Genomic DNA, 12,681 nt, shown 5'->3' on the forward strand with positions numbered 1-12,681 from the left:
TTGTATGCATCCTTTTCTTTTTGGGAGATACTGGTGATAGAATTTTCACAAAATGAGCATATTTATTCATTAGTACCCAAAATAAGAACTTTAAAGTCTCATTTTTACCATATTCTTTTCTGGTAATTAAATCACTTCCATTGATTGATTTTGCTTGGTTTTTAGTTTCAGTAAATGAAATCATATGATTACATTTAAGTACATTTCATTGACAGGAATTATTTTATACAAATTTATCTCAAGATAGTTAATAACTTTTATAGGACCAAAATTGGTTATTTTGTTCCTTTTAGAAATTTATCCCAGTTCCACCAAAAAAAAAAAAAAAAAAGAAAGAAAGAAAAGAAATTTAGCCTCATTAGAATTAATTATACATGTGCATCTTGAGCTTTTCTGGTATATGGCTTTGTAGCATGTCTGATCTTAAATTCCATTGCTTTCACCGTTTGTAAGTGTGAGACAGTCTTGGGGAACTCTGAGGTTTTAATAATAGCATATATCAGCCTATTTCATATTTACTCCATAGTCTTCTATTTATTTTTATGTATTTGGTACAGGTCTCACTATCCATAGTCTTTAGGTAATTCTGGTCTTTGGATATGTGGATATTATTTTTGGGGAGGTCAGTTAATTGCTGGCTTTACAAAGCAGTGATGATGCTTTCCACTTCTATCTGCTGTCAAAGCAATATAATGAGACTTTTCCTCTTCCAGCCCTGGTTTCCTGAGATTTGTGAGGGTTTTATGTGGCATGTCTTCAGATGAACGGAAAGCATTCCTGCAGTTTACCACTGGTTGTTCAACTCTACCCCCGGGTGGACTGGCTAACCTGCATCCCAGGCTCACTGTTGTTCGCAAGGTACTGACTTCAAGTAATGCAGAATCTAAATGGAATTTAGTTACTTAAGGTTGAAAGGAATAAATAAACTGCCATCTGTTCTCTTTTTCTCTGTAGGTTGATGCTACTGATGCAAGCTATCCATCAGTCAATACATGTGTGCATTACCTAAAGTTGCCTGAATATTCTTCTGAGGAGATCATGAGAGAGCGCTTGCTAGCTGCTACAATGGAGAAAGGCTTTCATCTCAATTGAGTTTTGAAGTGCAATGGGAGACATCAGACTTTTAAAATATTAGTGAAGCCTCCTGTGTTTGTGTGCAAGAGAAGTGTATGATCCTCCACGCTAATGGCACATGCCTTTTGTTCCACCATTAAGGCTTTCAGAACATGTGGAATAAGTTTCTTAGCTGCTAATGACAAGCAAATCCTTTAACTACCCAGCCAGCAGGTATATAGCACAGAACACTGTGTTGTTTTACAAGGGCTTATGTGACTGGAATTAGGTGGTCCTACTTGACTGTTCCAAAGAGCAGCTTCTCAGACTTCAGTTTCACTGCTAAATTTCTAACAGTGTATTTGTGTAAAGTTTGTCATTTCATTCTCATTACACTACAGTTTGCCATCACTGATCTCCATTTTGCTGGCTTTTAAGCTATTTGGTCAAAAATCTTTTGTTCTTAAAACATAGTTAATGAGCATCTCAAGCTTTTTCTTTTCCTTTTTAATGATGCCTGCACTATCAGATTACTCTAGTGTTTTCTCTTTTGTTTGGCATATAATCATGCACAGCCTTTTTATTTCTTTGAGGTGGGAGTATATTTTTATTTCCTGAAGGCCATACTATAAAGATCAAATTCTTAAGTGTGTTTGTGCAGCTCAAAAATAAAGATATATTAGGGGGTGGGGGAGGACACTGGTCTAGGTGCAAGGCACACTTAAAGCAAGTTTTATGTTTGGTTGTATTTTCTTTGTATATTATAAACATTTATTTAACTTGTTGCAGTTTGAAGTAAAAAATTTTCAAAATGTATGCTCAACAATAATCATTAAAATGTTTGCAGCGTACAACACTGTGTCATGTGACTTTCTATGCAGTAATCAGATCTAAAATCTTAACCAGATAATTTTTATTCACAATTGTTCAAATTTAGTTTTCTGAGAATATGACATGATCCAAAAATATACTTTTCTTTAATAAATATACTTACTGGAATTGGAAAACTAGAATAAGTATTCACATACTTGTGACTTGCTTCTTAAGTTGTAAAATATTCTTCAGCTGGAAATGGTCAGTTTTTTGTGTTAACTTTTTAAATAGCATTTAAAAGTCCAGCATTACCACTGTCTCTGTAGCCCAGGCTGGTAGCCTCAAATTTGGAATCCTCTGCCTCAGCTTCCTCAGTTCTGGGATTACAGGGGAAGCCACCATACCCAACTCAGAATGATTTTTAAATGTTATATTAGTGTAAAAAGAAACCACCAGAATATTTCTATTTTCTGGTTTTAATGAATAAGGTATATTGCCACTTTCCAAGCTCCTATAATTAACACCGTGCATTTAGGTGGAATAAATGTCACTAGGCCCAATGTTTCGTTTTTGGTTTTTTTTTTTTTTTTTTTTTTTTTTTTTTCAGAACCAGGGATTGAACTCAGGCCCTTGCGCTTGCCAGGGAAGCACTTTACTGAGCCATCTCCCTGCCCCCACCCCCATGTTTCTACACAGCTTTTTATTTTAAAGAGAAAAAGGGGGCCTAGGGAAATAGCTCAGTAGAACAAGTGCTTGAGTGGCAAGTTCAAGAGTCTGAGTTCAATTCCCAGTTCCACCAAAAAGTAAAAATAAATAAAGAGAAAAAGTCAGGGGAGATAGCTCAGTGGCATAAGCTCCTGCCTAGCAAGCACAAGGGAGTTTGATCCCCAGTATCAAAAAAATTTTTCTTTTTTTTTTTTTCTCTCTTTTGGTGGAACCAGGGATGAACTCAGGCTCTTGTGCTTTCCAGGCAAATTCTTAGTCTACTTAGCCATCTCCCAGCACCCCTTTTTTAAAAAATTTTCTTTCAAAAAAAGATAATAGAGCCGTCACAATGGTTAATACGTACTGTTATGTTTAAATTAGTTACTCAGAATACAAGATACCAGCATTTAATTATTCCTAACAATATTAGGATCCCCTGTGTATATTAGAAATCAAGGATATTGAAGTCTCAAAATGGTAGTGTTTAGATGTAGCTTATGCCAGTTGTCATAAGCCTATAAGCACTGCTATAGCCCATGGCACTGCTATTTGTTATCATTGAAAGCTCTTTTTAATCAACTAAGAGAAATTAGTAGTATAGCTATCTTAACTATCTATCTATCTATCTATATATATATATATATATATTTATATATGATACATTTTTTGTTTTGTTTTGGTTTTTTTGGCAGAACCGGGGATTGAACTCTAGCCCTTGTGCATACCAGGCAAGCATTTATTCTACTGAGTCATCTCCCCAGCCCCCATTTTTTGTTTTTTGCTTTTCTCTTTTCTCCATTCCACCATCCTAGTTTCTCTTTTTGAAATTTCTTCCCATTTTACAGTATCTGTTGTATATTTTGGATCTTATTTACTCTTTCAGCCTCTCACACTAGGGAGACAATTATGTTTACCCCTGTGCATCTGATTTATTTCACTTATGAGTGTGGTCTCTGGTTACATTTACTTACCTATGGAAGTCTTCAGCTCGCCCTTTTTTATGGCTGAGTAGTACTCCAATGTATAAAAGCACCACATCTTTTTTATACATTTGATTGATAGGCATTTGGGATATTTCCAAGATCTAGCAATTTCAAATTGTGCTGCTTTATATGATTCAGGGTCTCACTATGCAGTTTGGACATAGTGATTCTCCTGCCTCAGCCTCCCTAGTGCTGGAATTACAGGTGTGTGCCACTACACCTGGATCTGGAGGTCGCATGGCACGTCCAGGGTTCCAGGGCCAGTAGAGCATGCAGTACCAGAGATCAAACTCTGGACCTTGCAGTTGCCAGGCAGGTGCTTATGCTGCCAAGCTATCTCCCTAGCCCTAGAGTGCACATTTATTGCTGTGGTACAGTATTTTTAATTCTGAGAAGAAGATACCCAGCAGGCTAATAGCTGGGTCAAATGGGACCTTGTTTTTTGAGGCATCTCCACACACCTTTCCACAGTGCTTGTACCGGTCTGTAGTCTCCCACCAACAGTGGAGAAGGGTTCCTTTTTCCCACAGTCCCTGTAGCACTGAATAACTTTTAAGGCACAAAGACCATCTATGAAATTGCCAGTAGTTTTAAAAGGTACATTATGACCTCTCTGCATTAGGAGAGATGACTCCTACTATGTAGTAATGATGTGAATACCGTTGTTCTTTGGTAGCCTCACAGGATTGGTTGCAGGATCCTCTATGTACTTTTTTTGTTTTTTTTGGTGGAACCAGGGCTTGAGCTCAGGCCCTTGCGCTTGCCAGGGAAGCACTTATTTTACTGAGCCATCTCTCTCACCTCTATTTTTATTTTTAAGACAGAGTCTGTCTATGCATTTCAGGTTGATCTCGACCTCAGTAGGTAGCCTAGGTTAGCTTCAAGTTGGCAATGTTCTTCTTGCCTCATCCTTCCAAGTGCTGGGATTATAGGTGTATGCCACTGTGCCTGGAAACCTCTTGTATACTTTAAATCCTCTCTAGATTACATAATACAATATAAGTGCGATGTAAATATTTTATTACTACATATTTGTACTACACTGATGGGTGTTGGTAGATACACATGACATCTTAATTCCCTTTCCTTTCCATCTCCCCTCATCTCTTGGACTCCTTGGTTTTGGTACATCTTTGTAGTACATAGAGATCACAGTTGTAGGGTACGCATTTCTCCTTGGTACATGTACACAATTCACTTTTTTAATTCCACCTCCCGCCGCATCTCTTCCCCTATTGAAGATTTATTTTGTTCTTTATATTTTGGTTTTCTCATATTAAAAACAATCCATATGATATTTAAGCTTGTGTGCTTGATTTCACATGGTCTCAAGGCACAGCTGTTTTCCTACCGTTTATCCTTGGTGGCAGGGTAGCTATTCCACTATATGATGCCGCATTTTCTTTTGTTATCTGTTAATGTAATATAGGAACATACCTTCTCCAAGATACAGCTATTGTGAATTGCTCTGCTGTAAATATGGGTATGCATGTTTCACTATAATGTGATGCACTCTTTTGGGAAAATACCTGGACAGGGACTAGTTGAATCAGATGGAATTTGTAGTTTTGGATTTTGAGGAAGCTCCATCCTGATTTCCAGAGTGGTTGACTACATTACGTTCCTGCTAAAACTTAAGGCTCCTTTTCCCCTACTTCTCCAGCATTTATTTGATTGCTTCAAGAAAGCCATTCTTTATGCATGAGGTAGAAATTCCGTGCTGCTTTTATTTGCATTTCTCTTAATGCAAATAATGAGTATTATTTCATGTATTTATTGGCTACTTGTACTACTTCTGAGAAATGTCTTCATTTCAGTTGTCTACTTTTTGACTAGCTCCTCTTCTTATTTTAGGGAAGGGTCTACAGGGTGTTCAGAGTCTCACTACTAGATGGGACTCGTAGTGATCTGCCTGTTTACAGCCTTCCAAGTGCTGAGATTACAGGTGTGCGCCACCACGCCCAGTCTCAATCGCTGTCTCAGCGCACCCCGGGGTCAAGGCCGGCACAGCAGACTCGGGCATTGAACCCCCAGGCCCTGCACCTGCTTACAGGTGCTTTAATCCGCTGAGCTATTTGGCTGGCCCTGGCTCTTCATTTTGAAGGGTCTAAAGTTTTTTTCAATTCTATGTGTATTATTATTTATTAGTCTTCTATCCAAGGAATAACTGGCGTTGTTTTTTTCTTATTCTTTATTTTTTGAGACAGGGTCTCGCTATTGAGATAGCCTCACTAGTTGAGTTGAGGTTAGCCCTGAGCTCATTGTATAGTCCAGGCTAGCCTTGAACTCGTGGTGATGCTCCTGCCTCAGCTTCCTTAGTGCTGCGATTACAGGCATGTACCATCATGTCTGGCTTTCTTTCCTGTTCTATAGTTGTCTCAATCTGGTGGTGGTTTCCTTTCCAGTGCAGATTTTTAATATGATAGAGTGCATATCATTGATTCTTGGTATCATTTCTTGTACAACCATGATTCTGTTCAGCCAGTCCATGCCTATGCCTGTCTTCAGGAGTTCTACCTATTTTGCCTTCTAATAGATTGTTTCTATTTTAACATTTAGATGTTTGATCTATTTTGATTTTTAGTTTAGTACATGGTGAAAAAAATGGGTCTAGTTTCAATGTTCTGCATGTGGGTAGCCAGTTTTCCCAGTACCACTTTTTTTTTTTTTTTTTTTTTTCAGAGCTGGGGATTGAACTCAGGCCCTTGCACTTGCCAGGCAAGTGCTTATTCTACGGAGCCATCTTCCTGGCTCCTGTGGTAGGTTTAAGTCCATGAATTTTGATGCTTCTTGCCTTGTTGCTGTTGACAGGATTGTGTTTGCTGTTCTAGGTCTGGCCTCTTTCCTTATGAATTTTAGCATTATTTTCTCTAGTGAGGAATGCTATTGGCATTTTGATTGCATTAAACCTGTGTGTCAATTCTGGAAGTGCAGCCATTTTAACAATATGGGTTCTACCTATTGAAGAACAGGAGCTGCCTTCCTTTTTCCAGTGTTCCCTTTAATTGCCATTTTCAGAGAATTAAACTGTTGTTGTAGAGATCTTTCACTTCCTTGGCTAATATGTAAATATTTAATTGTTCTTGATGCTACTTGTATCCTATTATGCTACTGGATTTGGTTATTGATTCAAGTCCTCTGGTGGAATTTATTGGGTCTTTTATGTAGAGTATCTTGTCAGCTACAAGTAATGATATTTGATATTTATCTGCTTTATGTCCAGTAATGTTTGTTTTATTAAGTTGTGTGTACCAGTATTTAGTTCATGTATTTATAGTTGCTAATTCTGGTGAAATGTTCCCATAACCCATATATATATAGTGACCTTTGTCCCTTTTGACCAGTTTTGGCTTGAACTCCACTTTGTCTGAAATTAGGATAGCTACTCCTGGTTTTTCTAGGTTTCAGTTGCATAGAATTTGATTTTTAATCTATGAATTTGTTTTTGAACTGTGTTGCTGCGCGTCACTGGGGGACCTAGTGCTTGCCAGGCAAGTGCTTAAGCCATCTCCCCTGAGCTATCTCCCTGGCCTCCATGTTCTCTTGTTTTTAAAGTATCTGAGTAGTTGGTCTTTGAAAGCATCTCTATCTTGTAATTCTGAAATTCCATCCTCACATTGTCCTGCTCCCTCCCTGTCCATCCTTGACTCCTGTGGCTGTCTCACCCTGTTACTGTGGTAACGAGACACTGAGGACCCTAAAGGGAAGCCATCCTATAGCTGTTTTGAATCCCAGATTTAAACACTCAACCCTTTCCCAGAATGGTGCCCAACCTCGCACTCTGTCCCGCAATGTGGCAGGTGCCTGCCTGCACTGGGTCCTCACTCTGGCTGTTGGCAGTTATGGAAGGACTCCCATCACAGCAAACTCCTGCACTGTTCCTGCAGATCACAACCACTTTCCAGTCCACACTTTCTATGTCTTCAGGCCCTGGTGCTCACTTTCTGCACAGTGTCCCTGGTGAGCCAGGAGCTGGGAAGTCCAGAGCATGTGACCTCTTCTCTGAGCAGTGGTCCCAGTACTCGTTATTGACAAGGAATATTCTGTATGTGTTCAGAGCAGATGCAGTTCTGGCCCCTACCAAGTACTGTCAGTCTGTTAGTTGAATTTTCAGACATGGAACAAAGGGGCGATATTTTTATTTGCATGAGAATGTTGTGTGTAGTCAGAGGCAGCATTTAAATATTTCACTTTATTGCCTGGTATGTACTTGCATGACCTGTGTTTTGTTCAAAAAATACTTCAGAGGGCCTGCCCCTTAGCTCAGTTCTTTAAGTGGCTGCTTCAACAAAGCAGTCAGGCTCAGGTTGCTGTGGTTCGATCCCCACAACTCAGGCCAGCTAAACCTGCCCTGAAGAAATTCAGAGCAAAAAAAAAAATTCTTCTGTCATTTTTGTAAGCGCTTGCCTGGCAAGCGCAAGGCCTGAGTTCAATCCCTGGCTCCACAAAACAAACAACAACAACAAAAAAATACTTGGTTTCCTTTAATACAGTCATATAGTCAATACAGTACATGACTAAAGTTCTATATTAGGTATAGAACTGAAATCCAGCTTTTGTGTACAGAATTGCCATTATTTAAATCTATAAAGTGCCTATCAGTAGTCAACTTTCACCAAGAATAGGCTGACAAAGGGGCTGGCAAACTGGTCTGCTGCCTGGTTTTGTATTGCCCATGAGTTAAATGTAGCTTTAACAATTTTAATGGTTGGAAAAAACTGAAATCAGAAAAGTATTTTATGATATAAAAATTATATTGATAGAAAATTTCAGTGTCCATAAAGTTTTATCAGAACAGTCATGTTCACTCATTTGCATACACTTCCATTTGCTTCTGTACTATGGTGGCAGGACGCAGTAGTTAGTAGAGACTATGCCTCTCATGCAGTCTAAAATATTTACTGTCTGGCCCTTTATAGAAGTTTGCAGAGCCCTATGCTTTTTGAGACAGGGTCTCAATATGCAGTTCAGGCTGGCCTTCAGCTCACTTTGTAACCTAGGTTGGTCTTGAACTCATAACAATCCTCCTGCCTTAGCCTCTCAAATGCTGGGATTACAGGCATGTGCCACCACCCTTGGCCTGAGCCCTATTGTAGCAGAATGTCAGGGTATATTGATTAATCTTGTAAAATCAAGTAACTTTTTTATAGAACTATTTCACTAAATAGTTTGAGTCTGAAAAATCACTTGAAATATCTTACTGAGATGAAATGATATCACAGCCTCTAAGTGCAAATAGTCAAATTAGTTTGTTTTGAATTATTATGTGACATGATCTCAAAATATGCAAGTTCTTGAAATTTTTTTTGTGTGATACCTGTTTTTTAAACTCTTATCAAAAAAAAAAAATAAACTCTTATCATTCTCTCAAGGTACTAAAATCTGTGCCAAGATGTATTTCAACTATTTTGGCATGACCCAAAAATTAATTTTGTTCACTCCCTAGCTATTTCTGGTGTACCAGTTTCAGCAGTTACCTGAATGTGCTACTGATTAAGTGTCTACCAACTAGGGCAGTGTTTCCCACTTCTGTGTCTCTGAAAGACCTCCAAAGCATTTTCTAGACTGGGCTTTCCTGGACTGTGGCAACTTAGTGAAAAGAGGGCTCTGCACACACATTGCCCTCATTTGTTCTTACCCTCAGAAGCCCTTTCTCCACCTTCCTCAACGTGTCCAAAACAACAGCTTTGCTTTAAATTTCATTCTAACAAATCTTCTGGCTCTTTATACTTTAAAACTTTGAAATATATAAGTAGATTTTTAGAAAACAACCAAGAACTTAAAGCTTCCTCTTCCCATCATCACACAAAAAAGAATAGCACAGTGCAGAGTCTGGCTATGTAGTCAGGGCTGACCTGACACTGAGATCCTCCTAGCTTAGCTCTCAAGTAGCTAGGAGGACAGGTGTGCACCACCATGCCAGACTTATTTATTTTTTTTTTAAGTTAGGGTCTCAAGGTGTAGCCCAGGTTGACCTTGAATTCACAATGATCCTCCTACCTTAGCCTCCTAAGTGCTGGGATTCCAAGAATGCACCACCAAAGCAGCTCCATTCCTGGCTTTACTAGGTAGCATTTCTTAAGGAAAAAAGATACCATTAAGGGCCGGCCTGATAGCTCACTGGACTAAAGCACCTGCTTAGGCAGAGCACAGTGGCTGGGGTTCAATCCCTGGCATGCCATGCTGGCCCCGCCTGTAGGATGCACTGAGATAGCAACTGGGACTGGGGCTAATGGTGCATACCTATAATCCCAGCACTTAGGAGGGTGAAAACAGGAGAATCACTATGAGTCTGATCTATGTAGTGAGACCCTGTAGACCCTGTCCTAAATATAGAAGATACCATTAAGAAAATAATTTTTCTCTAAATGCTATATAGGTTTAACTTTTATTATTTTTGTTTGTTTGTTTTTTGCGGAACCGGGGATTGAACTCAGGCCCTTGTGCTTGCCAGGGAAGCGCTTATTCCACTGAGCCATCTCCCTGCCCCCTAGGTTTAACTTTTAAAAACTTACTGGGAAAAAATTTGTTGTGTGACACAACTGTCACACATTCTTTTTTTTTTTTTTTGCAAAACTGAGGATTGAATTTGGGCCCTTGCGCTTGCCAGGGAAGCGCTTATTCCACTGAGCCATCTCCCCGGCCCCTAACTGTCACACATTCTTAGCACCATCCTATTTTTTTTTAAATGAAACTTTTATTTTTTTAATTATTTATTTATCTATTACATTTATTTATGTGTGAGTGTGTGTGTGTGTGTGTGTGTGTGTGTGTGGCCAGCTCAGCCCACCAGGGGGCGGGGCTGGCTGGCATGTGGTGCTGGGGGATCGAACCGCGGTCCCTGTGCTTTGCCAAGCTTGTTCCAAGTAGGTGCTTTAGACCACTGAGCCATCTCTCCAGCCCAGCACCATCCTATTTTTGAATTTAATTTGCAAAAGGAAGCACACACCAAAAAGGGTTTCTTTAGGGACTTAATAAAAGAAAGTGGCAAAAAATATGCTCTGTTAGAAAACACAACTTATCTTCTGTTAAGAGTAAATTTTGATGAGGTCAGTTGAGCAGGGTGGTGGAGACCTTTTATGTACATTGTATTCTTCCATCGAAACTATGGAGCTGAAATCCGCTCCTTCACACTCTGGCCACAAGCTTTCTTTTCAGGTAGGGCAGCATCTAGGAGAAGCTGTGGGCCATTCTGCAGGCCACCCACACCCACTCCTGGAACCTGGCCCACTTTGTGTTTGCCTACAAGGGTCTCTGTGCGCTGCAGGCCCACATGCAAGGCCAGGCCCCCAGGTACACTGGGTCCTAGCTGCCGGCCTTGGAGATGCTCTTCTGGACAGAACATCAACGGTCAGACCAACATGTAACTGACATCATATCCTGATATCACATGTCCCACATACCCTGTGCCGCCTGGGCATGGAGAAGGACTATACCCCTGATCCCATGTGGGATCCATTCCCTTTGCACACCTGAATGATTTGGGGACTTGCACTGTGACTCTCTGAGTACCCCCAGCACACACTGCAGCTCTCACAGCAGTCCTCCATGACCTACCTTTATGGGGATAACAACGTGTAGCATGGCATCTCAGACTCCCTCATCTACAAGAGCCACCCTTTCCAGTAACAAAGGGCTGAGGTGCCTCTGGGCAGTGTCCAGCTGTGGCTTGAAGTCTTGCTTCATCTGCAAACCCTCTAGGATGGGTTAACTAACGGCTAACTTGTAACACCCAGCTGAAGTGAATCAGCATGGTGCTAGGTATTGGAGGCCCACCTGAGGATTGCTGCCAACAGCATAAAAGGAGAACTAGAGGGGAAGATGGTAAGCTGTTGATCCTGGAGAAGCTTGTTGTGCTGGTTTTTCCCTATAGGAACTCAGCTGTTCTCATGGTCAGAGCATGAGGTCCTCGCTGACGCTGAGGATGGCTGTGGCACTTTTTCAAGGAGCTCTGGTCCTTACTTTGAGTGTTGTTTCCTAGCTCCAATGCACATCCCTCAGCCTGCGGACACAGATCCTTCAGCCACTGGCATAGACTTTCTAGCTTCCACTACTAACCTTTGGGCCTTCCCAACAGATATTTGATACAGACTTGCATGAGACACTGCTGTGGGCTCTAGGTCTTCAGCTGGACTCGTGGAGGACATTGCCATGGGATCCAGGCCCTTTGCTGGATTCTTTGGGTCTCTACTGCATGGATAGACCTCCCCAATTCCTCATTTGACTTTTTGCATGGATATTATAATCTTATAAATTATATGTCCTATATTAAATATTTTCCCATGTAAACCCTGACTATAACACCTTCCCAGAGGATCCTGCCTTCTGAAAGTCATGGACCACACACTGCAGCTTGCATCAGCCAGCTCGCATCAGCCCCAGGGTTCCAGCCCCAGGGTTCCAGTCGCTGAAGTAAAAGCACTGATTTTCCCAGTAGATACTTTGTACTAATCTTGTTTTCCCACGTTTTTTGGCGGAACCCAGGATAGAACACAGGCCCTTGCGCTTCCCAGGCAAGCACTCATTCTACGCAGTAGGTACTTTGGAATGGTGCAAAAAGAGACAGAGTCTGCCTAAGGAGTCTTGGCCTTAGTTCCAGCTGTGTTGCCAACTTGTCACATCCCACTCTGGGCCTCAGGTGTCATGGAGCTCAGAAGAACATCTTTGGAGGATGGTCTCTTTCTGGTGGGTATGTTTGTTCTTCCACTATCCTGAGGGCTCCCTGCTGGGCTGTGCATTGCAAACACTTTTTAAAAATTAAACTCTTTGTCTCGTATGTTGTATTGAAGAAGTTCTAGAACCTCACTGTCTAAAAGAAACACAACATGAGCCATATAATGAGTTTCAACTTTATTAGGGCTGGGGATGTGTAGCTCAGTGATAGAGTACCTGCCTACTATGTGCTAGCTAGACTATGTTCCATTCCTAGCTGGAAGAAAAAAGTAGAAACAAATGAGATTAATCTAATTAAATATTTTAACCTAATTCAAAAATTGGTATTTAACATATGATTAACATAGAAATTTAATGAGTTTAAAGAAAAAAAGTAAATTTCAAGCTGGGCATGGTGTGGGTGCATGCCTGTAATCCCACACTTGGAAGACTATGAGTTTGAGGCCACATAGTA

General features: G+C 40.5%; 1 protein-coding gene and 1 pseudogene across 1 annotated transcript in view; both read left to right on the top strand.

The window, feature by feature from the left end:
- Nucleotides 1-1,904, top strand: part of Hectd1 (HECT domain E3 ubiquitin protein ligase 1) — a 118,336-nt gene extending 116,432 nt beyond the window's left edge. Inside the window, exons 41-42 of the mRNA XM_023721837.1 lie at nucleotides 714-858; nucleotides 955-1,904. Of these exons, the coding sequence (XP_023577605.1) occupies nucleotides 714-858; nucleotides 955-1,092 (283 nt within the window). The 3' untranslated portion in view covers nucleotides 1,093-1,904. The remainder of the gene's footprint in view (nucleotides 1-713; nucleotides 859-954) is intronic.
- Nucleotides 1,905-7,345: 5,441 nt separating this feature from the next.
- On the top strand, nucleotides 7,346-11,248 carry LOC111818291 (annotated as a pseudogene).
- The last annotated feature ends 1,433 nt before the right edge of the window (nucleotides 11,249-12,681 follow it).

Source organism: Octodon degus, unplaced genomic scaffold (genome assembly GCF_000260255.1).
Source record: "Octodon degus isolate 3935 unplaced genomic scaffold, OctDeg1.0 scaffold00086, whole genome shotgun sequence".
Lineage (NCBI taxonomy): Eukaryota > Metazoa > Chordata > Mammalia > Rodentia > Octodontidae > Octodon > Octodon degus.